Source organism: Apiospora hydei, assembly GCF_038363865.1.
Source record: "Apiospora hydei strain CBS 114990 chromosome Unknown utg000002l_segment0_segment0, whole genome shotgun sequence".
In the NCBI taxonomy this organism is placed as follows: Eukaryota; Fungi; Ascomycota; class Sordariomycetes; order Amphisphaeriales; family Apiosporaceae; genus Apiospora; species Apiospora hydei.
The window spans coordinates 2724833-2751087 of record NW_027117361.1 but is presented as its reverse complement, the minus strand read 5'-3'; the positions used below and the strand labels follow the sequence as shown (position 1 = coordinate 2751087).

General features: G+C 53.5%; 9 protein-coding genes across 9 annotated transcripts; 3 read left to right on the top strand and 6 right to left on the bottom strand.

Annotated features, from left to right (window-relative positions):
• Positions 1-901: 901 nt before the first annotated feature.
• Positions 902-3720, bottom strand: PG997_000873 (uncharacterized protein; the record flags this gene model as incomplete). Its single annotated transcript, XM_066805188.1, is given in 5 exon segments — positions 902-997; positions 1095-1580; positions 1639-2685; positions 2700-3482; positions 3547-3720. The coding sequence occupies 5 exon segments, from the start codon at positions 3718-3720 to the stop codon at positions 902-904; spliced, it is 2586 nt and encodes an 861-aa protein (XP_066674961.1).
• A 2016-nt stretch (positions 3721-5736) lies between these two features.
• PG997_000872 (DSC E3 ubiquitin ligase complex subunit 2) lies at positions 5737-6626 on the bottom strand (the record flags this gene model as incomplete). The annotated part of the gene is made up of 2 exons (XM_066805187.1): positions 5737-6264; positions 6372-6626. 2 exons carry the CDS (start codon positions 6624-6626, stop codon positions 5737-5739), a joined length of 783 nt encoding a protein of 260 aa, XP_066674960.1.
• A 1485-nt stretch (positions 6627-8111) lies between these two features.
• On the top strand, positions 8112-9295 carry PG997_000871 (Di-trans-poly-cis-decaprenylcistransferase; the record flags this gene model as incomplete). Its single annotated transcript, XM_066805186.1, has 3 exons — positions 8112-8333; positions 8401-8660; positions 8719-9295. 3 exons carry the CDS (start codon positions 8112-8114, stop codon positions 9293-9295), a joined length of 1059 nt encoding a protein of 352 aa, XP_066674959.1.
• Positions 9296-10528: 1233 nt separating this feature from the next.
• PG997_000870 (uncharacterized protein) lies at positions 10529-12801 on the top strand (the record flags this gene model as incomplete). The annotated part of the gene is given in 6 exon segments (XM_066805185.1): positions 10529-10846; positions 10873-11082; positions 11093-11338; positions 11349-11806; positions 11902-12671; positions 12737-12801. The coding sequence occupies 6 exon segments, from the start codon at positions 10529-10531 to the stop codon at positions 12799-12801; spliced, it is 2067 nt and encodes a 688-aa protein (XP_066674958.1).
• Positions 12802-16419: 3618 nt separating this feature from the next.
• Positions 16420-18491, top strand: PG997_000869 (F-box protein; the record flags this gene model as incomplete). The annotated part of the gene is made up of 4 exons (XM_066805184.1): positions 16420-16726; positions 16917-17033; positions 17105-17280; positions 17412-18491. 4 exons carry the CDS (start codon positions 16420-16422, stop codon positions 18489-18491), a joined length of 1680 nt encoding a protein of 559 aa, XP_066674957.1.
• Positions 18492-19330: 839 nt separating this feature from the next.
• Positions 19331-19858, bottom strand: PG997_000868 (uncharacterized protein; the record flags this gene model as incomplete). Its single annotated transcript, XM_066805183.1, has 1 exon — positions 19331-19858. The coding sequence occupies one exon, from the start codon at positions 19856-19858 to the stop codon at positions 19331-19333; it is 528 nt and encodes a 175-aa protein (XP_066674956.1).
• Positions 19859-19903: 45 nt separating this feature from the next.
• PG997_000867 (uncharacterized protein) lies at positions 19904-20413 on the bottom strand (the record flags this gene model as incomplete). Its single annotated transcript, XM_066805182.1, has 1 exon — positions 19904-20413. The coding sequence occupies one exon, from the start codon at positions 20411-20413 to the stop codon at positions 19904-19906; it is 510 nt and encodes a 169-aa protein (XP_066674955.1).
• Positions 20414-21297: 884 nt separating this feature from the next.
• Positions 21298-22261, bottom strand: PG997_000866 (uncharacterized protein; the record flags this gene model as incomplete). The annotated part of the gene is made up of 2 exons (XM_066805181.1): positions 21298-21982; positions 22065-22261. The coding sequence occupies 2 exons, from the start codon at positions 22259-22261 to the stop codon at positions 21298-21300; spliced, it is 882 nt and encodes a 293-aa protein (XP_066674954.1).
• A 1569-nt stretch (positions 22262-23830) lies between these two features.
• Positions 23831-26012, bottom strand: PG997_000865 (uncharacterized protein; the record flags this gene model as incomplete). The annotated part of the gene is made up of 3 exons (XM_066805180.1): positions 23831-25237; positions 25291-25845; positions 25872-26012. The coding sequence occupies 3 exons, from the start codon at positions 26010-26012 to the stop codon at positions 23831-23833; spliced, it is 2103 nt and encodes a 700-aa protein (XP_066674953.1).
• Between the last annotated feature and the right edge of the window lie 243 nt (positions 26013-26255).

Here is a 26255-nt window from a genome sequence, read left to right as displayed (position 1 = left end):
CCCAAACTATCATGATTTTCTCTGTTATAGTATTTGATGTTTAACTCGAGTACAATCGCACTCCAGACCTACCACATAGACAACGCTTCCACCGAGTTTTCGTCTAGTTGGAAACGTTGCGAGTTTCCTAAGTAAAGCAGTCATGAATCCATCATCCATGTATGATCACTCTATTCAATGTTCAAGACCATGTGAAACGTAACATAACACGACGCTCGGCCTACCAATGGGCAAGCACAATGTGTCAGCCAAACATAGTGGCTCTCTTCGAATACATAAAATACATACACATCATGTGAGGCGTGTTCGCCTAGTCCACCACTCCGGCTGTAACCATTTCTTAACCCGTCACCCCGGACGACCAAATATGTACTATAGTAGCAACAAACAGCAAGATAGATAGATCCAATAGTCTTCATTCCCACCAAACCAGCCAATGCAAGTGCCACCATATGTTCTCCAAGGGGAAAGGGAGGCAGGCACATCTGCCCTGTCCCACAATCCCTTTCTACCCAAAAAATATAAAATAAAAGCAAAACAGCCAGAAAAAGAAGCAAAAACCAATAATGGAGCGCAGTCTATATGAATGGGCTCATATGTCCAAACCCAAATAGACCCGCCACCCAACAAGTAGAAGTGGGTAGGTAGGTGTAGAGCGTTTGTGTCGTGAGAGATAAGAGTAATTTGTACAGGCGAACAGGTAGGATGAATAAGTGTGCGACGAGATATGTGGTGACCAGGCCAGAGGACGTAGTAATAAGCGAGGAAACATCATATGAATAGGAGTGTGTGGGGGTCATATATAATGAGTAACAATCGTGAGGGGTCTTGATATAAACCGCAAAAAGGGAGGAGCAAAAGATAGGAGTCGAAATGGAGGTGCCAGCAAGGACTTTCGAGGTTATGCCCGCGGGCTGAGGGGGCTCTTGCCGGGGCCTTGGGCTCTCTTGAGTGCGCGGAGCTCTTCTTCGAGTTTTCTGCGGTTTGCTTGCTCGGCCTGTATTGCAGATTGGTCAGCTTTTTGTTACGTTTCGGCATTTGGGTGTAGGTGGCTCGGTCTGGGCGAGTGCGTAAATGAGAAAAACAGTACTTACCCTGAGTTGTTCGTCGTGTTTCTTCCGTTCGGAGCGGAGGGCCTCGCGGTAGGAGTCCGTCACGATGGAGCTGCCGCGCGATCCGCCAGGGGAAAGGGGCATCATGCCGGGGCTCAGAGCGCCACGGGAAAGCTTCTCGCGGTCGAGGGCCTCCTGGAGCTCCTCCTTCTCGCGGCGGGCCTGCTGGGACGTCTTGTCGAGCTCGGCCTCGAGGTCGGCGATCTTGGCCTCGGCATCGATGGCCTGCTTGGTGATGTCCTTGAGGTCCTTGACGGTGCCGCGCAGCTCCGTCTCGAGCTCGGCGACGCGAGGCTGGAGCTCGTCGACCCGGGCCTGCAGCTGTTTGGTGCCGTCCTTGTCGTAGAGGGCCGCAGCCTCGAGAGCGCGCTCGCGGCGGCTGCCGTAGGCGCCGTCCAGCTCCGCCTCGGCCATGGTTGCGCGCATCTTAAACTCGGCCAACTGGCCCATCAGCTCCTCGATTTCGGACTGCTTGGCCTTTAGCTCGTCCGCCTTGGCCGTGACGTCGGCCTCCCTTCGCGGCGACGGCCTTGTCCGCCGTGCTCTTGGCCTCGTTGGCGTCCCGAAGCTGCGCCTTGGCGATGGCGACGTTGGCCTCGGCCGTTGACAGGCGCATCTGGATATCCCGGCTGTCGGCTTCCATCGACGCAATCTTGGCGTTGCGTTCCTTGAGCTTCTCCGTGGCTTCCTTGATAGCTGCCTCTTGTTCCGAGTCCATCTTCTTCTGGCTGTTATGCGCTGTGTCGAGCTCCGTTAGGGCATCGGAGAGCTGTTGGCGTATGCCGTCCGCCTCCCTTTCTAGCTGGGCTAATTGGCTACGCGTTTGATCAATTTCCTCGTCCTTGGCCTTCATGGCTTCTTCCTTCTCCACGTCCGACTTATTGTTCAGCTCGCGCTGCTGCTTGATCTGCCGCTGAAGGACACCTTGCTTATCCTTGAGGCTAGCAGCCTGTGAGAAGAGCCACTGTACCTTGGCGGAGAAGGCCTGTAGCGAGTAAGTCTCATTGGGGTCGAAGCCCTCGTTGTCGGACATGTCCTCCTCCTCGGGATTGTAACCCTTGTCCATGCGCGTCTTCCTACGGTCGCGCTTGCGCTGCTCGGCATCTGCTAGGCCTGCCTGGATGATATCCCACAGACCCATAAGGACAGCCTCAGACTGCTCCCCCTTTTGTTTGTCTGCCGAGCTTGCCGTCGAAAGGGCGGCGGCTCGCTCCATAAGCTGTCCTGCCTCGCGAATACCGTCCTGCATGTAATCGAACTGATCGTTCAGATCAGCCTCCTCTAGAGGTGGGCTAGGATAACCAACGCTGCCGTGTGACAGGAGAAGCGCCTGCATCTGCTGATTGGCGGTATGGAAGGCCTCTATGGCTTCGGGGTTGTTGCCTTGGCTGCTTCTGATCTCTGCCAGCGCTCCTTCTAGGTAGTTTAGGTGGCTGCCTATCATGTCGCCGGGTTCTAGCTGACCAGAAGGGGGTGCTTTGTAGGCGCCGTTCTTGGCCGGATTCGCGTTCACCACGAGCTCCCGAAGCTGTTGGTTGTACATCTCCAACTTCCTTTCTGTGTCGGTTATCAACTGGTCGTTGTTACCTTGCCCCTGAGTTCCTCCAGTTGTGTCCTTAGAGAATCCGCTTCTTGTTTGAGCTGGATGTTTTCCATGCGTAACCGGTCACTCTCTTCCGTCAGCTCTTTGGTTTGTTGTCGTACGGGCGATTTTGGGGGTATCTCTATGGTATTCTTCTTCGGAATATCAGCACCAAAGTTGGCCATGTCCTCGATGGACTGATACAAGCTTCCTTCGTCGAATAGTAAGTCGTCTGGCGGCTCTAGGCTGTTCCGACCATTCGACCCGGTAAACATGCTTTCGGGGCTTGCGGGTATGCCGTTCAGCGATGGCATCTTGGGGGTTGATGTGCCCTTTGTAGCAACCTTGTGCGTCATCTGCAGGATGCCGGCGGTGTGCTGGAGCAGCCTCCTTTGCGGTTCCATCACGCGCTTCTCCAACTGCCAGAGCTCCGAGGCCAATTCTTCGCATTTCTTCTGTATCGCTTCCCGCTCAGCTTCCGCCTCGCGAGCGGCGTCGCCTCCGGATGCTCTGTTCCCTAAGAGGCCTCGCTTGGGGTTGGTCGGCGAGTATAGCCTGGCCATGGAGATGGCAGCATCTCGATACTTGGACTGGATGGCCAGACTGGAGCGCGTCTTCTCTATCCGCTGGTTGAGGAGTTGGCATTGCTTCTTCAAGTCGTCCACCTCCTCCTGGGACAGGATCTCGTACTCTTTGCTGTCGAGTATAGCAGTTTCGGTAAGCAGATGTACCTGCACGGGGTCTTTTAGATCTACAAGCACCGAGCTCTGCACTCTATCGGGGTTCATCTACGCAAATAAATTAGTATGCTAGGAGGGGCCGCCGGGCATGGTCAAGATGGGCATGTCCTACAGGATTATAGCGCGGCTTCGTGTCGCCATTATCGGCGTCGTGCCTGTAACCGTCGACGAGCAGGTTTGGTTTCGGTCCCTGATTCGTGCGCAACGGCTGCAACGGTTGCAGTGGTCGAATCCCTCCTCCCTCATAGCCATTGGCACCCGGCCCTCGACTAGAGAAGGCGTTCATCTTGGACTCCTACGACCGACTTCCTAGCACCAACAATAACAATCTTTAATGGATCGCACTCGTCGTCACAGCAAAGACATGGTATAGTGTTCGAAGCGACCTATGGCTCTTTCCGAATTTTTCTCCTCTCTCTACCTTGCCTGATCCGCGGTTTGGTGTTCGTTACGGAATCGATCGATGGTTCCGTACCATGGATGGGGAGACGCGCGAAACTCGAGGGCCAAATTTCCGGGCGGCTATGTACTTTTTTTTTACGGGGTACACCAGACAAATAGGGAACGCGGAGATTATCGAACACGCGCGAGAAGACAAAGGCCGGGAGGAATGCGAAATATAACTATCCAACAAGAAGTCTTATTATAGGGCGCAAGGGCGGGCGAAGGTGAGTGGAATATAGCGAAGAAGCAATGAGTGCCGGGTATCGATCGAAGGAAAAGTGGTATGTAGTGAGTGCAGTGCAGAACAGGGAAAAAAGGAGGAATTGGGAATTGATGATGGAACGCTTCTGCCGGCGGCGGCTGATTATTACATTTGAAGTATGGGGTTGGACGACAGATGGACAAGGATGGGATGATGGGGTGTGGTCACTCTGGTGTGGCAGGCAGAGGAAATGCCATGCGGTAGGTACTGTGGCAGCGCCGGATCGCTGCTCCAGGTACCTTGAAGAATGGAAATAGCGGCTTATGCAGGTCCCGGCGGGTCAGCGCAAGAAAGAAAGTTACTCGTTAGGGGCATGTTAAATTGGGCGTATGTAAAATAAGAAATGGCTGACAGGCTGGAACACTGCAACACCCCCCTCAATCCCTGCTAATCTGCCATTTACAGTAACGACGCAGGTGGTCGGCCTGGCGGGATCCCCAGCTAGCCTCCCCAGAAAGGCAATAGTCCCAGAAGAATCTGGTGAATCACATCGAGGCCTGCACTCTGCAATGATCTTTTCCTCTTGCTAGCCCCGGGCGTAACGTGCGTGGCTGGCGTGCCTTTCTAGAAAGTCTGTCCAAAAATGTTTCCCCTAATATTGCGTGTTCATTCGCCGTGCTTCTCTCTACGCCCTTTGCCTACTGCATGCTGCTTACTAGGGACTGGGTTTTCTTCATCTGGCATATGCGACCGACGCAGTCGTGTGCTCGCTAAGCCAACCCACAAACATTTCTATAAATAAGCGAACGTTTGGCTTCGGCATTCACTCGTGATGAGCTACTGAGCATTGCCTCCTCCGACTAAGAACTACCAGATGATGCTACGCGTACGGCGTGCGAGGCTCAGCCGGTGTCGGGGAGTCGGGCAGAGTACGGGGCATCGTTCTTAAGAGTAAGGTTGCGAAGTGGTCAGTCACACAGCTTGAGGTGAGACCCTGCCCACATCTGTGCGGCACGGCTATCAGCCGAACACATTACACAGCACAAACACCCACACAGACCCTGCCAGCGGCGCGGGCCTGGTATGTTAGATGATAGGTAGGTTTGGATGACCGCCGATGCAGTGGGCTGTGTGCAAACCTTTGGTGTTTCTTCTACCCGCGTCGCCACGTTGCAGCGGTGCTGGTTGGAGAGAGAAATATTGAATATACCTATACATGGATACGTGCATGCCGTTAATTTCGCCTATCTGCCGCTGGGCACGAGTGGCAGGAGGCATGGGTGTCGAGGCTCAGTCAGCTAAGACAAGCCAGCGCCTACTGCATTCCGTACGCAGGCCGCTGTACGAGAGTCACTTCGTAAATAGTAAGCCGTACACATTAGCGTTGACTATAAGCCTATTCTTATACTTGGGCATCGTTTAGCTATGATCGCACTTGCTAGCCATTGCGGCCAGCTACAGCTATTACTACGCCCTGGTGTGCCATCTGAAGGGACCAACCGATATTCGAATCCACGGTAGCGGGCCCAAATCCTGAAGGACCGCATGCATATACTTTCATTGCAGGTCCAGCTCCCACACATCACTTGTTGGCTTCGACGAATGTACGTATGTAGGCACTTTATTTAACAGAGCATATAGTCTCGTTAGCGATTTCTAGAAAGCTCCTCGAAAGGTGTCCATGAACTGCTGGCCCATGGTTCTGCGTCGGCCAGCTTCTCCTCCTATTTGTGCGCCACTGGTCGTGGCGGTCGACGCGTCCTCCCCTTCTAGTCTGCGCCTCAAGCCCTCGAATTCCTCACTTCGTCGCTGCGTACGGACTCCCACCATCCAGCCGGGAAGCCGCCACTTGGTCAACGATCGTGGCAAGATCTCCATTCTCCACGAGTATCCCACAACCCAGCCGATCAGAGCGCCCAAGAGTGACCCGGGCCACTGCGACAGTGCCAACTGGCCGGCCATCATGTAGATGTACGATTTGTTGGAGAACGTAATGCCGGGGACTTGCCCATTTGCCGGCGCGGACGACGATGTGGCCAGTCTATATTTGTACATGTGCGGTACCATAGCATGGTATTGGGCGAGCACCGCAAATATAACCGGTGTCGGTCCTGCAGGGAGATAGTTGAATAGACCGAGGGTAAGTGGCCGCAGGACGAAGGCGAGGATGCCAGGGTTAAAATGCTCGTAAGCATTAGTGTCACGATGATGAAAGACTACCAGTTGCATTAGTTACCAACGAAAAATATAGCCTGAGTGAGTACCTCGTGCAATCGTCCTCGGCAACTTACAGCGTACTTCCTCGATCCCCAGAAACGCTCAATTGTTCGCATATGGTATAGTGTCATGCCGGCGAAGAGCACCTCGGAGGAGTTGGTGTAACATAGCTGGAATATCAACGCCCGCCATGTCTGATGGAACCGCCAAAGGTGGGTGTCGACCAGGATGTAGCAGTAGTGCTTGACGTCCAGAAGGCTGGCAGCAATGGATGTGCCGATGAGTCCATAGACAAGACCACGGGAGATGGGTGCGTTCGTGAAAGACATGATACCACGTCACCTGTTCACTGTCATGGCAAGAGTCCTGGATGGGACTGCGATCAGAAGACCGAGGGCTAGGTAGAGAGCGAACGGCAAAGCTTTATGGCGGCGCGCTTCTATAATGTGCGTAGTGTTCTATCGGCATGCAGTAAGCTTTCCGAATGACGGACGTGGCATCAGAAGTGGGAGGTTATTTCAGCCTTACTGCGGTCGAAGATGGGGATGCGAGGCTAGGTCATGGACTTGAGCTGAATTGAAGTGTCAGTCTGTCCTTAAGCGCAAGGGTGGTGGATGGAATTAGCGAATGAGGCGCTGCGACGGGCCATTAAACAGATGCCCCGCTCTTTGCTACGAGCACATGTCACAGGCTCACAGCAGTGAGCAGCGAGCAGTGCGCGCACTGAGCACTGAGCACTGAGCACTGAACACCTTGTTAGCCACCACCAACGACGATAGGGACCATGGAAACACCTCCGTACTCACATAAACCAAGGTTGATACGAGACATTAATCAGAGCAACAATCTGACCATGCTGGCCTGAGGGCATTGGAAAATTGAAGATACGCAAGTCGCAAATATTCAAAACTCTCAAAAGAGCATGCTGCAGGATACTATCTTCCTGATGGGTACCTATGTACATATGTACATACCAAGGCATATTGGAACCCATTGGATCACTGATCCATTACTCGGGGGACCGTCCAGCGGCACGGAGGTTGCCGGGCTTGATATCTGAGCTCCAGAAACATAAAATGCAGCAGTGTCTGCAGTTGCGGTGCGAAAGGTGAGCTTCCAGACTCCCCTCGACTTAAAAACAGCCTTGAACCTTCCATATTCGAGGCTGGCCATGCGCCATTGCTCTTGCTGGATTGCAGTCACTCATGTGCCACGATTTCGTTCCAATCAATGGCACCACCGCGACGACCTCGGGCCTCTCTCCCGAGGTCTGGTAATTCGTAATTCAAGAGCGACCGACCGACAAGGGCAAGGGTGGCAGCGACAGGCAGGCGAAATTGAATGAACCAATGACGAATGGCCCAAGCTCCGTGCCGTCCACGTCCAAAAAGGCGACGTTTTTGACCACACCACGCAGGAATGAACCAAGACATCCACAGTACCTCCAAGCCTCTAGAGACCACAAATACTAGTCGCCGTCCGTTCGTTTTCTGCTGCTGTCCCTCCATGTTTGTGTAATTAGTACGCCTTCAACAGAGCATTCCTTTGTGCCTCGTCGGGAAGAAGAAGAAGAAAAAGAAGGGATTACACAACTATATTATGTGTTACGAATAGAGTCATCGCATCGCATCGCATCGCATCGCATCGCCCCAGCCCAGCCCACTTCTGGCATTCGTACCCGTTCTTTCTTTTGTCCCAGAGCCGGTATTGCGAGTATTGCGACGGCGCCAACTGCAGCACCACGAGATACCCAGTGCATTTGACACCCACGCGACAGCTTCTTCTTTCCTGCTCGGCGCTTCACACCCGGTACCATGTCTATTAAAGCGGATGCGAACGTCCAGAGATGGATTGCTACACTGCCACCCATAGCATGGGCTCTTAGGCAGGCCCGCGAAACACTGATTGGCACCTTGCGACAGGGCCCTATCCCGCAGCATGTCGCCTTCGAGATGGATGGCAATCGCCGCTTCGCCAAGAACAACCATATCGAGACGATAGAAGGTCACAATATGGGCTTCGAGGCCCTTGCCAAGGTAGATGCGCCGACAGCCAGACTTGGTGATTTGGGTACTGACAGCTGACTCTCTCTGCCTCGGACAGGTACTCGAAGTATGCTACAAGTGCGGAGTCAAGGTCGTCACCGTTTACGCATTCAGCATCGAGAACTTCAACCGACCGAAATCCGAAGTTGGCGGGCTGATGAAGATGGCCAAGCTCAAGCTCGAACAGCTGTGCCAGCACGGAGAGCTACTCGATCGATACGGCGCCGGTATTCGCGTGCTGGGAGAGCGTGACTTGATCCCTGATGACGTCTTGCCCTTTGTCGACAGAGCCATTGAGATGACTAAACATAATACCGAGTACGTGGTTTGCCGCCGTTGAAGCATCGTTGGACTGGGCTAACGGCGTTACTTTTAGCGCGGTACTCAACATTTGCTTCCCATACACCTCGAGAGCAGAAATGACAGCCGCCATCAAGGCTACAGTGGATGAATTCTCGATACCATCCGAGCCCCCAGCGACGCCCTTCTCGCAAGCCAGAATTACCGAGACAATCAGATCCAAGCAACCTAAGAGGACGGATTCATCCACATCACTCCGAGAGGCCTCGCCGGACCCGGCTGCGAAGTCCGATGTAGACGATTCAGTGTCGTCCACAACAACGCTCAACCCGGGTTCGCCCCGAACCGAAGCAAAGGGGAAGGAGAAGGCAATCCCGTTCAAGGATGCGGAGTCGATCACTGTGGATTCTATCAACAGCCACATGTATACGGCCGACTGCCCTCCACTCGACATCTTCATCCGGACTAGTAACGTGATGCGACTGAGTGACTTTATGCTGTGGCAGTGTCACGAAGATACACACATCTTCTTCCTGAAGTGTTTTTGGCCTGAGATGGACCTGTGGCACTTTATTCCAGTGCTCCTTGAGTGGCAGTGGCGGCAGAAGAAGGAGCGTGAGGGCACGTCAGGCAGGCGACTTAAGACGGAGTAAGGATGAGCATGGCTATCAGTAGCGAAGTTTTTGTTCGAGAGTCGAGAGCATCAGCGCAGTCTTTTGCTTGTTCCCCGTCGGCAGTTGGACGGGTTTCTTTGCTGCATTTGATGGTGCGCCTTAGCGTTTTATAGAATGTGCACCCCCAGGCGTTGCATTTGTTCAAGGAAGTCTTATTAATGTTGTGGCAGCTGCCACTTACAAGCTGCGATACACCACAAGCATACCCATGTAGACCATAGGGGACCCCAAAGTATATAGCACATAAAATCAAGCGTGTGTAGAAAGCATATTCTTTTCCAACATATATCGTATATCCATCTGCCTGAATAAATTGCGGCACGAGAACACGGACCCACCCGTCACTGAATGTGTCTTCAGTGAGACATCCAAAGGAACGAACATGTAGGTATATAGCCTCATAGCCTCATAGCCTCATCTAATTGTTATATACTACATAACCTATAAGGCCGAGCAGGTATTCAATGCTAATTAGACACTTATGCCGTGGATCGGCTCGCCTGACGACTAGGTACCTACATCTTAGTAGGTAACCTTAAGGCTGAAGCGACTGAAAACTGACCCCTTTCCAGCCAAGATGTGCAAGATGCATAAAAGTCGAAGGATGAGATCATACCGCCCTGATCTTATCTTATCAGCTTCGGATAAACTTGAACCCCCATCCAGCCATTTTGCGGTTCGCATTGGCGCTGCGCGAGAAAGGCAGAAAGGCACTTGCAGCTAGTCCGGGACGGGCAACCGCCCATAAGTCGCCGTGCTTTTAGTGGTGCAGCGTGTTGTGCTGTTGTGCTGTGCCGGGAACAGCGCTGTGCATCAAATCAATCCCATCCAGTCCAGTCCCAGCTGTAGGCCAGGTCCATCCCATCCACCACCATTCTCCCGAGCAGTTGCAGTCGAACCCAAGGTCTTTCGCAGCTGGTCACTTGGATCGCTTTTTGCGCATCCCCTCTACGTTCCCAGTAGCATCCCTCGATCATGTGTTTCTGCGCATAGGTTCTCATACTTTCTATTGCAATATGACATAGTCTCCCTTCGTCCATCCCAGACTTCGAGGTCCCCCCGGCTTGTTTTTTCGCGGCGCTCGAGAGATCCAACTTTTCATCTCTTGCGGCGTCCCTCCCCAGCACGATCGAGACACGACTTTGCTTGTCACGACTCAACACAACCACCCCAACTGCCCACCACCTTCTTCTTCTCCCAATCCAGGCCACCATGCGAACCGCAAAGCCTCCCCAATCCGAGGCAGGGCCTAGCTCTGGCACCCCTTCGTCGAGTCGTCGAGCTCAGCCAGCTCGCCAGGCCCGCACCAATCCTCAGCGCTCATCAGCCTCTGCGCTCGGTGCTGCGTCCTCCTTGGCCGGTCGGGAGGCGCATGGCCACGACCAACCCATCGACATTTTCCCTGCCATTACACACTTCACCGATGCCATTACATCCCTTCCTAAAGATCTCGTCCGCCACTTTACCCTATTGAAGGAGGTCGACGCCAAGATCTTTGCTCCCGAAGACACCCTCTTCCAGCTCGTCGACGTTGCCCTCAAGTCAAACCCCCCGAGCCTCGACCGACCACCGACAATGCGAGCAGTGTCGCGCCCGGCTCCGCGCCCATGAGCGCCCAGAATAGCTCAACCGGTTTCGGTACAAACGGGAGCTTGCCGCCCGCGCCCTCGGCCGACGAGAGCTACAATGCTGCGCTGTACGATCCAGCCAATCTCCCCCGGCGTCAGCTGTTTCGTCACACTGCTCTGAAGATCCAAGAGATGCTAGTGTCTCTAGAAGAGAAAAAACCACGTGATATCGACTGCCAACGAAGCGCTGTCGAAGCAATTAAGTCGCGCCGACGATGTCTGGCCGCACCTCGAGAATGAATTCAGCGAGGAAGCCAAATACGGCAGCGCTACACACTGGGCTTATCCCGAGAACAGGGTCAACAAGGCAAACGCTGCCGAGCGATCGCGCCGTGACGGTGCCCAGGCGATTACGGCGGCCGCCCAGGCCTCGCTGAAGAGGCGGCCGCTAGAAGTGACGCCAGAAAACAAGCTGTTGCTGCAAAGAAGGGGCAAAAACGCAGCAGCAGCAGCAGCAACAACAACAGCAGCAGCAGCAGCAGCAGCAGCAGCATGCTTCCGATGCGGACGCCGATCACGACACTGCGAAACAGAGGCACGAGCCGAACAAAAGGGCTGCAAATGGCAGCAAGTCACGTAAGGCGGCGGCAGACGCGAACACGCCCGTCGGCTTGGGAATTACCAATGGACCTCCTGTGAACGGCAACCCGGCACCGAAGAAACGCAAGGTCGACAATAACAAAGACAAGACAGCGAACGGAGCACCACCTATGGAGCGAGCATTGAGCGGCGTCTACGGCAACAGCGCCCCGAAGGCGAAGACATCTAGCCCCAGGGCAACTCCAACTCCAGAAGCTGGAACGGCTCCAGCCTCTAAGAAACGCAAAGCTTTGCCTACTGTCAATGGGCAATCAAAGAAAAGGTACGTGTTGGCGATATCCTGAAAACGTAGTATTGTATAACTGACCCGGTGTAGCAAAAACGGTCTGCCCTCCACCCTCTCGCCTTCGCTTGCAGCTATTTCCCCACTATGCCCAACTTTACCGACCCAAAGACCGTCGCTCGAAGCTCGCCTGCGCCATCTGCTACTGCGGCTCGTCCGGTCACCTCAAGGGCGCGGCAAAATTCGAATGTATCGAATATTGACAACGCGAAACTCCGGCCGTCTTCATCTGCTTCGAATAGGCCCAATGGCGCTGTACCACCTGCTTCCGACGCAGACCCCGCTCAGAACGGGTCGCGGCCGCCAACAGAGGTCAAGCCCCCGAAAGAGACTCCCGTGCCTGTCAAAACCGAGAACCCCAAAGAGGATACACCGCAGCCGAGCCTCACTACAAACATTGCTCTGGGCGGGAGCAGGAAGAGCTCTGTGGCCAAGGACGAGACGGAGCCCAAGGCAGACAGCACACCAACGCCCCAACAAACCGTCACCACAGTGGTTACGACCAAAAGTGGTCGGGCAAGCAAGCCATCGACGCCTGCCCTAGGGAATTTCCCTGATCAGTCAAGATCACGGTCGGCGCGGAATGCGCAGACTGATAAGCCCAAACGGAGTCACAAGAAAGGGGCTTCTCATCAAGCTGCACTGGCGGCTCAAGCCGTGGATGAGGACGCCCACAGCAGCGCACATGGTGACGAGGATGGCGATATTGATGCCAACGAGCCACGCTACTGTTACTGCAACGGCGTTTCCTACGGGGAGATGGTGGCGTGCGATGCCGATGACTGCGAAAAGGAGTGGTTCCATCTCGGATGTGTTGGTCTGAAGTCGGCACCAAGCTCTAGTAGTAAGTTCAAAACACAGTCGCTTCCTGATGAGTCGAATGCGTCGGGCGCTAACATTTGCTTGCAGCTAAATGGTATTGCGACAATTGCAAGAATCGCATGAAGAACGGAAAGAAGGTGAATGGCAGGTGAGCGCTCGGAGTCAACAGCGAGCGCATTTAGATGCTTTTCCGTATAACATTTGAGCGATCACAATCACATTTGAAGGAGTTCGGGCGTTGGCGAGGACAGTATTTGGAAGCGAATACCTGATCCATGGCGCAAGCGCTGCGCATTGTTAAAGTACTTATTCTGGCCATTCGTGGCACTGGGTTGCCTCTTGGGGGTCGATTTTGGCGTCGGGCGGAACGAAGACCTGCGTCGTCTGGATAAATCATAATGTTGATATCCCGGGGGCCTTTTCATTATAACAGCAACAGCACTCCAACGAGGCGTAATGAGGATATGAAATGGAATTATAAATTGGGGGTGGTGTGGTACCGGGCAGGCCTGACTGGACTGGATGTTCCAGCACGCCGCCCCAATATGCTTGTCGGATAGAAGCCTCTTCAAAGGGGGCTGCATGTATACACACACACATTGTTCGAATGGACATATGCCGAAGCCAGCTATCTGGAAACGGTCTTGCGTGCGACTACTTGGGAATACGGTGAGCTGACGAAATGGAGGTTTGGAGGCATGGGAACGTGATGCAGATGTCCAATGTCGGTCGTGTCTGCCGGTGTCTGGAATGGCGCCATTAATCGACCTAAGGATGCAAAACTGGGAGGTGTTGTTCCCGAGGAAATGGTCCAATTTCTATTACATACTCTCGGAGCCTCCTGTGTAACTCCTAAGGCCGGCAGCAGGGATGGCGCGCGCTCAGCTGGCCCGAAGTGGCTTTGTATCGATCGGACTGGACAGGATCCGACGATTGGCTAAAGTTCGCCTCCTGTCATGCACGCCTGGTGACTGCGTCGCCTGCCTGCCTACACCAAATCCCGGCTGGACACAAGAGAGCAGCCCCAACAGCCAGATCCAGCTTTTTCGGTTTTTGCAGCAGACGAATGAGGGTCCAGATGAATCGCGAAGAAGATGAGATGAGTGGTTTGCATGTCGATTGACAACGGATCAAAAGCCGCCGCAAGGGGTGGTGCGGCTTCCGAGAGAGACAGAGGAGATGCACCCGTTCTGGATCAGTAAACAGACACACACGCGCACATACAGATAGAATAGATCGATTTTGCGGCAGCGGCTACAAACGACTGCCCGCTCGCGGGTTAGCTCTCTCTGCCTCTCCCTACTGTGGTGGTATGTAGTGGCATGTATTTCTTTTTTTACCTATTACCCCTTTCAGTAACTGGGTGTTTCCTTGACCTATCAGGCCCCCTGGTCTGGGGGATGGGGCCGTGAGGGGGTCACATGGTACGAGAAAAATGGTAGACAAATTTGGTTCCAGCGCCAACAAAAATTGCCCACGTGAAGCTTTAGGTGGATGAACTGGACTTGTAAGCTGGCCCCCGGGCGGTGGTTCGTACGTACGCATGGTTCGGTTGGCAACGGCCACAGGCAACAGGTTCAGGTCCCCTTATTTTTTAATTCGGACTACCCCTACCAGCCTACTGCCCTGTCACCACTTTCTAGAATATGCCAAGGCGGGGGTATCAGTTCTTGCTGGGTCCCTGGGCAAGAGCCAGAAGAAGATGAGAACCATGGGAGGAATACGGGGGTGAGACGAGGGGGTGACGGGGGTTTAGATTCTGCATGTCAATTGATGGGAAAGAGTCAGGGCTCTCTGTCAAGTCAGTCACTCTCGCTCCTCCTTCTCCTGTCGCTTCAGCTCCTACACGATCCATGCGGCCATGCCTCGCCATCACCCATCAGCTGATGATTTGACACTGGTCTGATGTGCCGTGTCGAAAGCTTGTCGCGGCCCTAGGCACGAACGATCTTGGCGGGCGCCGACTGGAACGAGCAGCTGTATGCGATATCGCAGCTACGGTACCAAGAGTGCCTAAGGTAGGTAGGTACATACATAGGTAGGTCTAGTGCGCATGCCGGATGGGAAATGATGTCTCGCCAGATCGGCTATGGCGGCGGACTGTGTGCAATGTGATACGAGGGTTCTTGTATAATTGTTGGCTTATCGGGTTGTATTTGATTATTTATTTTTACCTGTTACTCGGGGTTTGTTTGCTCTTTTTGATATGTCGTTAGTTGTCAAGACGTGAGAGGTTGGAAGTCAGACAATAATGATGTCCAATGACGCTATGTTTGCTCTAGGTTATGTAATGCGGTGAATGGATGGACGAGACGACAGGCCCCAACATATATATACATCAGGTACTTAATGATGTACAAGGGGCATGACTAGGCTATAGGGAGCCGCCGCGCATTAGCATTAGGCTTTACCCCGGATTTCCCGACTGAGACAGAGGCCAAAAAAAAAAGAATCAATTGGGGTTTCGCGCGAGTGGTACCGGAGGTAAGGTTAGCTGCAGTGCAGCGCGCAGCAGCAGACAGCAAATACCAAAAAAGTGCACTCTTAAGGTTAGGGTGTAGGATGCTGGGGGGTCTTGGAGGGGGCCTGGAAGGGGGCCTGGAAGGGCTGCTATAGGCTACTTTGGCTTCTATTTTGCCGTTGCGTAATAGTCACCCCTGGATGTCGTAGGGTTCCTATTACTTAAGATTGACCCAATAGAAACAATGCAGAGAGTAGCTGCTTGGCCTCTCTCTTCCTTTTCTCTTGCCACGGCCCCCTCTGGCGGTTGGCCTTATTTCGGACCTGCTGGCTCAGGTGACCTGCTGACCAGACAAAGGTGAATGACTCCTTAGTTTCCATTACCCAATCCGTTGTTAATGGAAACCCAAGCTTGCTTTCTCCTCGCGCTGCAGCCTGGGGGGGCGGGCGCGGCGTGCTTTTAAGAAAAGGAAATTTTCGTTTTTTCCCTTCATGTCCCAGTGCCTTCGGTACCTACTTGGTCTTTCTTGCATTAATAAAAATAGGATAAGGTATTGCTGCTATATGCCCGTATAAGTCAGGTACACCCAGTGGGTTCCAGGCGGTTTTTTATTTTTTGGCTGTGTGACAGAAGGCCCCCCAAAAGCAACAGCCAAGAGCGCGCTCTCTCTCTCTCTAACCGAGCAGATACATGCTGTATCCACATAACATGACATAAGTCACTTACATGTAACCAAAAAAGGCGATTCTGCTCCCTGCTCTGCGCATCCGGTAGCGAACCCAGAAACAACATCCATCGACTTCCTTCTCGACACGGCCTGTCTCTCCCCCTCGCTCCCTCTCGTGTCTGCCGTGTCACGGACTGCTGGCCTAGGTATTCGCAACTGCCTACGTACTAATAATCTTGCACGGCTCCGTCCCGTTTGATTATTTCCCGCATCTCGCCAGCAATACATTACCTAAAAGCCTAGCACCTTGACTAATAGAAAAGATCGATCCGCAACGTCCCCAGCTGCGGCTTGAGACACCCACGACAAAGGCCTTGTAACAGGCACTTGCACTTCCCCCTCCTGGCCCTCCTGGCCCTCCTGAGTCCTGGCCCTCCTGCAGGCTATTATTGCTATTCCAACACGACGGACGACAGACAACCTGGCTCGGAAGCTAAAACGCAAATAACAAATAAGACTTGCAAGGGTCTGGAACCTGCCGCGCTGCTCTCGTTCCAACCCAACCCGACCAGACGCACCCTCGTCTCGTCTACTCTGCTATCTGGCAGCCCTCTGGCAACCCTCTGGCGCGTGTTACCCACCATGGTCCCAGCATCGACCAACATTCCGGACATCGCACGGCCAGAGCCTTGTCGCTTCCAGGGTTCTATTAAACCTGCCCCCGTCCCCTACCAAGCCGCCATGGAAGGCTCCGACCTTAGCCAGAGAAGGTCTTCATCAGACAAGAGCAGCGGCCGCTCGTCTTTTTCTTCCGTACGCGAGAACGACTCGGACCTTGCCCAAACATTCACCAGCACAAAAGTCTCGTCCTACTCCCAGCCCGCCGAGGCCGCCGTAGTAGAAGACGACGACCCCACCACCCATCCTCCTCCTCCTCCTCACTGCTGCTGTCGCCATCGCCGCCTCCGGAGATGGCCACTACCACTACAACTACCCGACAGTTCCTACCGCCCAAGACTCAGCCCCAGAGCAAGCTCCATGGCTGCTGGTTCCCCGCCGTGGCCGCTGACGGCTTCCAAGGATGGAAGCAGATCGATGTCAGAGGGAGGCAGGCAAGCCGGAGCTTTGGTGACTTGCAGGCCTTGAGGATCGTGTGGTCCGCTCCCCCGCCTCTAACAAGCCGACCCCGTCCAAGCTGCCAGGACGACCAACGGCAGGCCAGGCGCCCATCGAGAGGCTGCCATTGGAACTACTCGGTAAGCTGGTCCCCGATATCAGAACCCCTCCCCCCTCCACTGAAGTGTGTCCCTAACTAAGACAACTCTAGGTCCCATCATTGACTTGCTCGTGCTGGATGTGCCTCCGAACGGCATCTCTGCTCGCAACGTGGATTTGATGTCACTGTTGTTGACTTCAAAGACGCTGCATACGGCAACTCTCCATGCTTTGTATAGAAACATTACCATCCCCCACTCGCGGATCTTCCGCAAGTTCTTGGCTCATGTCTCCCAGAACCAAGAGTTGGGCACTATTGTGCGAAGGCTTGACTTCAGCCACTTCAACCCTACCACACTCTTCACCACCGCCGCAGAACGCTCCACTACACGCAACCTGACCCCGAGACGCTGCTTCAGTGCCTGGAGTTCACGCCATATCTACGGGAGTTCTTGGCTCAGGAGCATATCGATGACGAGATCGACGAGAACGTTCTACGTAAGTTATTCCTCGATCTCCCTCGCCTACAGGCCGTCGACTTTACGGGATGTTCTTCCGGCAACTTCAAGGCCGCCATGTCGGCCATACCGAAATTTGAGTGGCCGGTCAGCCTTGCGATATCCCGCCTTTCGCTTCACAAGTGCATCAATCTCCCGTCGGCGGTGTTCGAGACGCTCATGCCTACGCTGGGCAACCTGACCCACTTGGACGTTGCCGGCACCCGCATCACGGACGAAGCCCTCATGTCCATTCCTCACACCGCCAGAATTACGCACCTGAACCTGGCCAAGTGCGCGTTGTTGAGTGCAGAGGTGGTGATAGAGTTTTTGGCAACACACCCTGCAGTCAATGGGTCGCTGGTCTTCCTCAGTGTTGCATCCGATGCGCGTAGCCACCAGCTGTTTGACGTTGAGGACGTCACCCGCCTTCTCCCAGCCCTACCACCCACCTTACGGTCGCTGAGTCTGAAGGGGAGCAAGATGGATGATTCGCATGTCAACTTGCTGAGACCGTTGACCAAGCACCTGGAAGAGCTTGCGCTGGGCCGGGGTCTGAGGCTCATCGATATCGACCGGCTGTTCGTGCCTGACGAGGATGACGACGACGTGCAGATGCAACTCGACTGGGTGCCCCACACACTGAAGTATCTTGACCTGTCCGACTACTCTGCGGCCGAATTGGATTTCAGCACTCTATTCAGCAACAGCATGTCCATTATGAAGAAGTTCTCGGCGCCACTGGAGGTTGTCGAGGTCACGGACAACCTCTACAGTCGGCTGTCGAAGTCACCGGCCCTTCAGCGACTGGGTTGGATGGTCACGGAGTTTGGAAGCAGAGCCTGGATGGTCCGGCGGCATTCGCCCGAGGATGGACCTCGCGATTCGGGCCTGCGATCGTGGAAGCTGGGGGCGTCGTTCTGGGGCATGCGAAAGATACCCATGGCCAATGCCGAAGTTGGCGGCATGTACGGCTCGTACATGTTTAAGCGAAAGTTGTAAGCAAGCAAAGCATATTTGGACAGGGGTGTTTTGGGGGAGACGGGCGGCACATCTCCTTTTCCGGGTTTTCTATTTTCCTCCTTTTTTCCTTTTGAGCGCATCTCACGACACCTGGATGATGTACCATGGATGATACCTTGAAATGCATGTCTGGCGCGAGCGAATTGGGTTACTTACTATCTATCCTCTACTTTTACCACTACTTTGACGGCGCTCAAATGGGGGATCGGGAGTAAACAACAAAAGCACTTCAAGGGCGCTACAGCATAGCATTTGGGAAAACTGCATAGCGTCTACTTTTGGTAGCTTTAGCTCATGTACAATGAAAACATATTCCGTGAATCGCAAGACACTTAGCAGGATGTTCAACTTAGCTGAGTGATATTATTTCTTTTGCCTAGTGCTATAGTGGTCTACTGGCCACTTCTTGTATTACTCAACGATCCGTCTAGAGCCCAAGTCCATCGGCAGACTGGCCAACGTTCTCTTCAAATCTCCAACAAAAGTCCAGCAACAAGATTCTCCATCGAGAACATAAAATGCCAAAAGCTATATCCCAGCAATAACTCCAACAAGCCCTGTGCTTCGGAAAGAAGCAAGCAAACAGATCTGCGCCGCTAACAAATGACTCCTTCGCTCAAAAATCGCTTGCGTTTGTGTGTGTAAATCGAGTCCCCCAGACTCAACTCAAATTAACGTTGTAGATTTTTGTACTTTTGAAAAACTGATCCAGGTGCTCAATAGCGAACACAAGTATTGTGCGTATATGCTCGTGTGCCCGCCATGTAGAAGCCGGTATGCTGTTGTTGGTATTGGCGGGCATGCATGGCCGGGGTTTGCTAGTATTGTTGCTGGTACTGATGCGAATACCGAGTGTAACCTTGTTGGGCTTGTGCATATTGAGGCCAGGTAGTAAAGCTTTGATGTTGATGTAGTTGGTAAAGGGCTGCCATCTGATAGGTCTGTTGGCAGCGTAGCTCGTTGGTGAGGTTGCCAGCCACGTTCTCATATTGAGCGTAGCTGTTCACCGGAGCGGCTGAGACGGGTTTCTGAGCTGTAGTAGGGGTTCTGTTGTTGGCTAGATGAGGGGGCTGTTGATGTGGACGAAGGTTTTGTGGAGGAGAAGCTGGTGCATGAGAAAAAGGAGGACTGCCCTGCCGATTCTCGAGTGTGCTAGTAGTAGTAGCAGAAGAAGGCGAGCCCGAGTATGGGGTCCGAGGAGACGACGCATTGGGGAGATAAATGCTCGGAAGGAGCTTGGCGTCGTGGAACCTGTCGCTGTTGGTCGGGGTCACGGCGCACTGGTGCCTGTACAGATCGATCCAGCTCTGCATCTCGAGCCGCAGCCCGCGCTTGTCGGCGGACATGAAGGGCTTGAGGGCCCCGACGGGGACCAGATGCACCCAGCCGGCTTAGACCCAGGCCGTCCGGCTCTTGGGGAACTGGCGGCCGCCCTCGAGGTGGAGGAGGTGGCGGCCGGAGGAGCCGTTGCCGTCGTCGTCGTACCACCGCTCGGTCCCCGCGAAGGAGCGGGACCGGTCCGGGTCTTTGCCTTGGTGGCAGTGCTGCTTCCAGGGCTGCAGGTAGCCGTTTTGCGGGCCCGGCCGGAAGGAGGAGACGGCGGTCACGAGGGCGTGGCTCCCGTCGGGGACCAGGTCCATGATGATGCAGGGGTGGCCCGTGGCGCCGCTCCAGAGGACGGCGGCTTGGCCGTCGGCTTCGAGTTCCGCTTGGGTCTTTAGGGAGGCGATGTCCCGTCTCTGCCAGGTTTTCTCCTTGGTTATGGTTGTAGTCTGCTTAGGTGGTAATGATGTTGTTGTAGTGGTAGTAGCAGCAGTAGTAGTAGTTGAAGAAGAAGCAATGTTTTGGCTCGCCACCAGAGTGGTGAACGAGCACAGAGGTTCAACAGTAGAAGTATTCATTGTGAAGTGATAATTAAACAAGCTTGGAGCCAAGAGGTATAGTAATATTGTTCGAAGAAGAAGACTCGAGTGTGGGAGACCGAGTCGCTGAACACGGATGAATATAGGTTGTCCAAGAAGAGGGGAATAATCAGGAGAATGAAGAGTTGGAAGCAAAAGGGGAGAGGACTTGCTTATATACTGCAAGAGAATAACTCATCTATATGAGCACGAGAAACATGAAAACTCGTTTTCTCGTATCATGAGCCTGTGGCCCGAGGCAGCACTGCAAAATGGTCACGAATGGTATACAGAGTATGGTTATGAATAACGGTAATCTTCCTCTATCCCCACTAATGCCAAACCATATAGCAAATTCTCAACCGTCAGGTGAGGCAGCAACTTGAAGATGCCGTTGGCTGTGTAAAAGTGGTGCTGCCTGAGCTCTGTAGATATATACAAATAGCCGTGGCTCATATACTGACCCTAGACGACTGTTCGGCGCGTCAAATCCAATGACTATTAAGGTTGAGCGAGTTTCTACCGAATTGTGGCGTCTGTTGCAGTGTCTGATTTGGGATGTTATGATACCTGAGTATGAGTCCAAAGCGTCTTATTGGAATGAATAGCTACTTGCCATACCCGCCTGGACAGCATACAAGTAGGCTCTGAATACGGGACGCTGGCAGTCATACAGTTCCGTTTGGTAGAAGCAGGTCACTTGGGCACAGCTTTTGACTCCCATGGAAAGACATAAGTCTAGGCGTTTATTTTACTCTTGTAAGTGCTACGATATCCCTGGCATAAGTTGACCTAATAAATGATAGAGTTAGTAGTATAACACATTCTGCCTAAAGATGCCTTGAAGATCAAGGGAGATAGTTTTGAAGTCCCTCTATCGGAACTCATGGAGACACACCGAAGGAACGTTTTCGTCGCAGACCACGAAGATCTCGAGAACTAGGGCTGCCACCACCTGCCTGCTTCGCAGCCGGTGCAGGAGCACCTGACTTGGCGGCTGGTGGTGCGCAGTCTCCACCAGATTTGGCCGGAGGCGGCGGCGGCGGCGAGGGTGAGGGCGAGGGCGACGCACTCTGCTTGCCTGTTTCTCGTGGTGTCGTTAGCAAGAACACCAGGAACAGTGTAGCAGTCACCACCGGCAAGTGTCGAACGAGGGAAAAGCAACGTACCGTCTGTTTTCTTGCCCGGGGACAGCCGTTCGCATTCTTGTCCCCTTCGCCTTGGCCTTTGCCTTTGGCCGGCGGCGGAGGAGGGGAAGAGTTGAGTGTATCGTTCCCGGGGCCTTTACCTACCGGAGCGGGGCCACACTCTGCTCCCTTTCCTCCCGCTATGCCTTCAGGGGCACCGCCTGTCCCCTTCTCGCCCTCTGCTTTGCCAACAAGCCCACCACCCGTGGACTGGCCACCACCGCCCTTGGCCGGGGGAGGACTACCAGCTGCCTTGCCGGCATCTGCTCCAGCGCCTTTGCCGCCTGCCTGGCCGTGGCCTTGGGCTGGTGGTGCGGGAGGTGCCTTGCCAGTGTCTTTGCCATCTCCTTTGCCTTTAGGAGGGGGCGCACATGCTGCCGTGCTGTTTATGGTATGAACAATGGTTAGCTGAAGAAGAATAGTGGGGAGATCCGGAAGTGAGGGGACCGGGTGCGGGATCATACCCATCGTGGTCTTTGGCCTTGGCTGGCGGTGGTGGTGGCGGGCTTCCCGAAGGAGGCGGCGGGGGTGGTCCGGTTGGAGTGTCGCTTGCCGCCCCAAGAGACAGCGCCGGAGAACCAGGGTGACTTTGGGAGCCTGGGAACACGGCCGAACTTGCCAGGCTGGAAGCCAGAATGAGAGTGAGGGTCGACGAGTGCATCTTGATATCCTTAACTTCGATGACCAGTGTAGAGTAAACAAGAGGCAGGAAGACTGTGTGTTTGTGTGTGGGCTTGTAGGCAGCTGAATAAAGCGATCAATAGAAGGGTATCATGTCCAAATTGCTGATGCGAATGACCAAAGAGATTTCTGTTCCGAACGCTCTCTTGGGCGCTGATATATATGTAAACACCGATCCATTTGCCCAATGCTATATTCAACGACCCTAGCTAAATGACGACGAGGGATTAAAATATCCTCTTCGCCCAGCTGAGGTCTCATTCAAGGTCCATCGCGGGGAGACCGAGGAGCTACACTTTTCCTGGCAGGCTTATCCTCCTTCTACAGGGAATTCGTCCAAGGTGGCGGTCCTTGTTCCCGTACCAGCGGTGCGAACTGGCTGGATGGTTAAGTCAGAAACGAGCTTATGATATAATTCAAGAAACTCGACATTGTGAATAACTGGCATATGCGTTGTCGCGAGGATATCATGAGAGCTCGGGATGCCAACTAGCGGTGTTTCACTCTTGGCATCGCCCCCTTTTGGTACGTCTGAAGATGGTCAACATATCCCTGCGAATATCCTCACGCTGATAACCCTCGAGCCAAAGTGTCGGGATCATTATCCGTTGGCTGTCTTCATGTCACAGTATCTGCGGACGGAACCCACTGTTCGTGCCATGGGAACTTCTTGTTGCATCATAGGGGACCCGCGCAAGGTCACCGGTATGGCCGGGTGACTGGCAACCGGAACGATTCCAATGTGTCGAGACGAGCTATCCTCAAAGGAAACAAGCACCTCGCATAGTCAGCCTTGGGAAAACTCCCTATCCCTTGAGTAATCCACGTCATTGTCGAAGATATGCGCGCGTGTGGGATGTGAAACGTCCGAGCAAGAACAGACGATATACAGCTTAATATCCGACATGACGCAAGTTCTTCTGATCTATAGCGCTACCCATTCATTGAATATTGTTTCATGCCGTGTGATCCTATGATGAAAGACGTCGAGGAGTTGCTTTTTTATAGACCAGTAACTATCGTAACTCATGATCGGCGACAATCCAGGAATACCAGAGTCCAAAGGCTTACCTTATCAACGCTGAGTAAAAACTCTCAAACTTGGGAGGATGGGATGTAATGGGCTCCAGGGTGGTCGGAGGGGAAGTTGGAGATATCGTTAACATAATACTACTAATGGCAGCTCACCAATGTTCGTGGTAACGATACGTCTTGTGTCAGGCACATAGTAGGGTGCGAGTGAGTCGACCCGAGGAGAGTCTTCATGAAGAGTGATGAGGGTTCTGACATGCAGCCTGAATGCCGGTTGACTCGCATGCTGGACAGGCCTGTTTCGATAGCAAATATATGCAAATCCAAACGCTGATCATGAAGACATCTCAACACCAAGGACCGGCAAGTTCGAACGAAGAAGATGAAAGAAAATGGCCTAGGAATACAAATCATATTACAGCAGTCCATCTTCGAAAACAATGAGTACTGCCGTCTCCACGAGTGTGCAGCTATGGTACAACCTAGATCGATAAAATGAAAATGGTATACCCCTGTCTCAGCCGGTCAGCTCCCCAATCCTTCTCTCGATCTCCGGCACCTGCCGAAGTAGCACATCGAGGTCTTCCTTTTCATCCTCCAGCTTCAGCCGCTTGTCGGCGTCGAGTTTCGTGAACACGTAGTTACCCTGTCCATCGAACTGCAGAATCCTGCTGTGGTACTTCCACAGACTCCGTCGATGGCTCACCGTCATGAGGGTAATTCCGAGCGCCTTCGCGTTATCGTACATGATCTTCTCCGTCTCGAGCGTCACACTGCTAGTACACTCATCGAGAATGGCATATCTCGGTTTGTGGTAGAAGAGGCGCGCCATGGCAACACGCTGCTGCAGACCACCAGAAAGCACATCACGCCACTCCGCCTCGGCATCCCAACCTTCCGGATACAAGTCGACGAGGTGTTCAAGGTTGAGGATTTTGAGTATGTCCAGGAGCTGCGCATCGGTAACACCGCGAGAACGCACCGTGCGCAGGCTGTCTGGATAGGTGATTTGTTGCCGCAAGCTTCCACGGGAGAGGTAAGGTCGTTGTGGGATATAGAAGATGTCGGAGAATGGCGGCTTGTGTACAGTGCCTCCGTATACTGGCCACAGACCGCCAAGAATGCGGAAGAGACTGGATTTTCCACAGCCATTAGGACCAACAACAAGTAGATGGTCTCCTTGACGCAAGGTGAACGAGAGTGCCTTTACTAAGACATCGCCGTTTGGCGAGATGATAGGAACGTCGATGAACTGGATATTCTTGCTTTCGACAACCTTGCCGCGACCCTGAAGTACAGCCTCATGCTCTGCGGTTCCAGAGCTAGAGACAAGCTTCTTCTCGAAGTGGCCGGCCTGAAGATCGTCCATGACCTCGAGCAACGAAGCGACACGTGACGTATAGCCTGCGAGTTCCATAATTTCTCGGTAGGAGAACATGATGCGCCCGAATGCGTCCGAGGCACTCAACAGCATTCGACGATTGGTGACGAAGGTTTCGGTCCTGTCACCCATGCTCACGACTCCGCCAGCGAGCTGACCCGGCAGCTTGAAGAAAACAGGAACACTGCAGAGAAGCAGTCCCAGTGCACCCCAGAAGTATTTGATGACGAAATCTTCCATCACCCCATGGTAGAATCGCCGACGCAGGATGTAGTTCACATGCTTAATAAGCGTGAAGTAGCCTTTATCGAGCGTGTCCTTTTCAGCTTCGTGCCCATGATACAGTGCAACTTCCTCGCTATGATCAATGAGCCGCGAGTGCTGGAATCGGAACTCTCCTTCTAGTCGGGCCTCGTCTGCTACGTATTTGCCAAACGGTGGCGTGAGCGCGCGCATTACGTTTGCAGACAGCTGTACGAGCAGTGACATGAACACTACACCCTCTCCGCCAACACTCTTTGACAAGGACCATGTGTATATTGTCTGGTGAATATTAGCCATCTATAATTTCAAACAGGATTTCAGCTTTTACATACCATATCAAGTAGAGGTTTGGCCAGGTTGCTGTATAGTTCAGCCAAGCTGTTAGAGAATTTGGCGACGTCAACGGCAATCAGTTGATCTGGGTTCTTGATCCGATCGTCCAGCGCGGAAATGCCGTAGAATGTCAGTTGTGATAGGTATTTGTCATGGATATGCTGAGTCAATCTTGTCCTATACTTTAGTGATAGCTCGGCTTGGTGGTATGAAAGCATCGAATTTGTGAAGGTCGCAGGCATGGCGATTAGCATCCACCACATGATGCGCATCAAGAACTCCCGGCCGTTGCCTTTGACGAGCGCCTTGACGATGGCGCCATCCATCTCTGCGACTTTCACACTGATCAGAGTTCGTATTACTAGGAAGAAACTGTGACTGAACAGTAATCGCGTTTCTTTGCTGTGCCAACCGGGAATCACGATCTTCATCAGCCGGAGAAGAGAGCGGAAGAACTCGCGGTTGAGCTCGACCTTCTTCTTTGCCGTCACATCTGCTCCTTCACTCGATGTTGTGCCCGACCGACGCTTGGCCGCCTCGCGAGCCGAAGCAGCCTTTGCTCGGAGATGGCATGGCGCACGCGGTTGACGAGGGCAACGAGGAGGGTGAGATAGACAGCCCGCGATATGCGGGTCCGGTTCTTGACGTATAGGCCGGTTAACTGCGCGACGACGCTCTTAATCGACCGCTCGGGCAGCACCAGCTTCGACTGCACCGCCATTGTCGGCAACAGCAGAGCGACCGCGTTGTAGGCAATCCCGTTGTTGAGCGCTGATGGGCGATGGTGTTTCCGACGACGGCTAGCCGAGGAATGGATGGAGGTGGAGGAGTGGGCTCTCAGGCATTAGGATGTAGACAGCAACATCGGTGTTACAACGAGGAAATGAAACACACATCAATCGATTAGGTGAAGGCAAAGAATGATGAAGGGGGCAACAAAGGTTGCGATTCCTGTGCGATTACT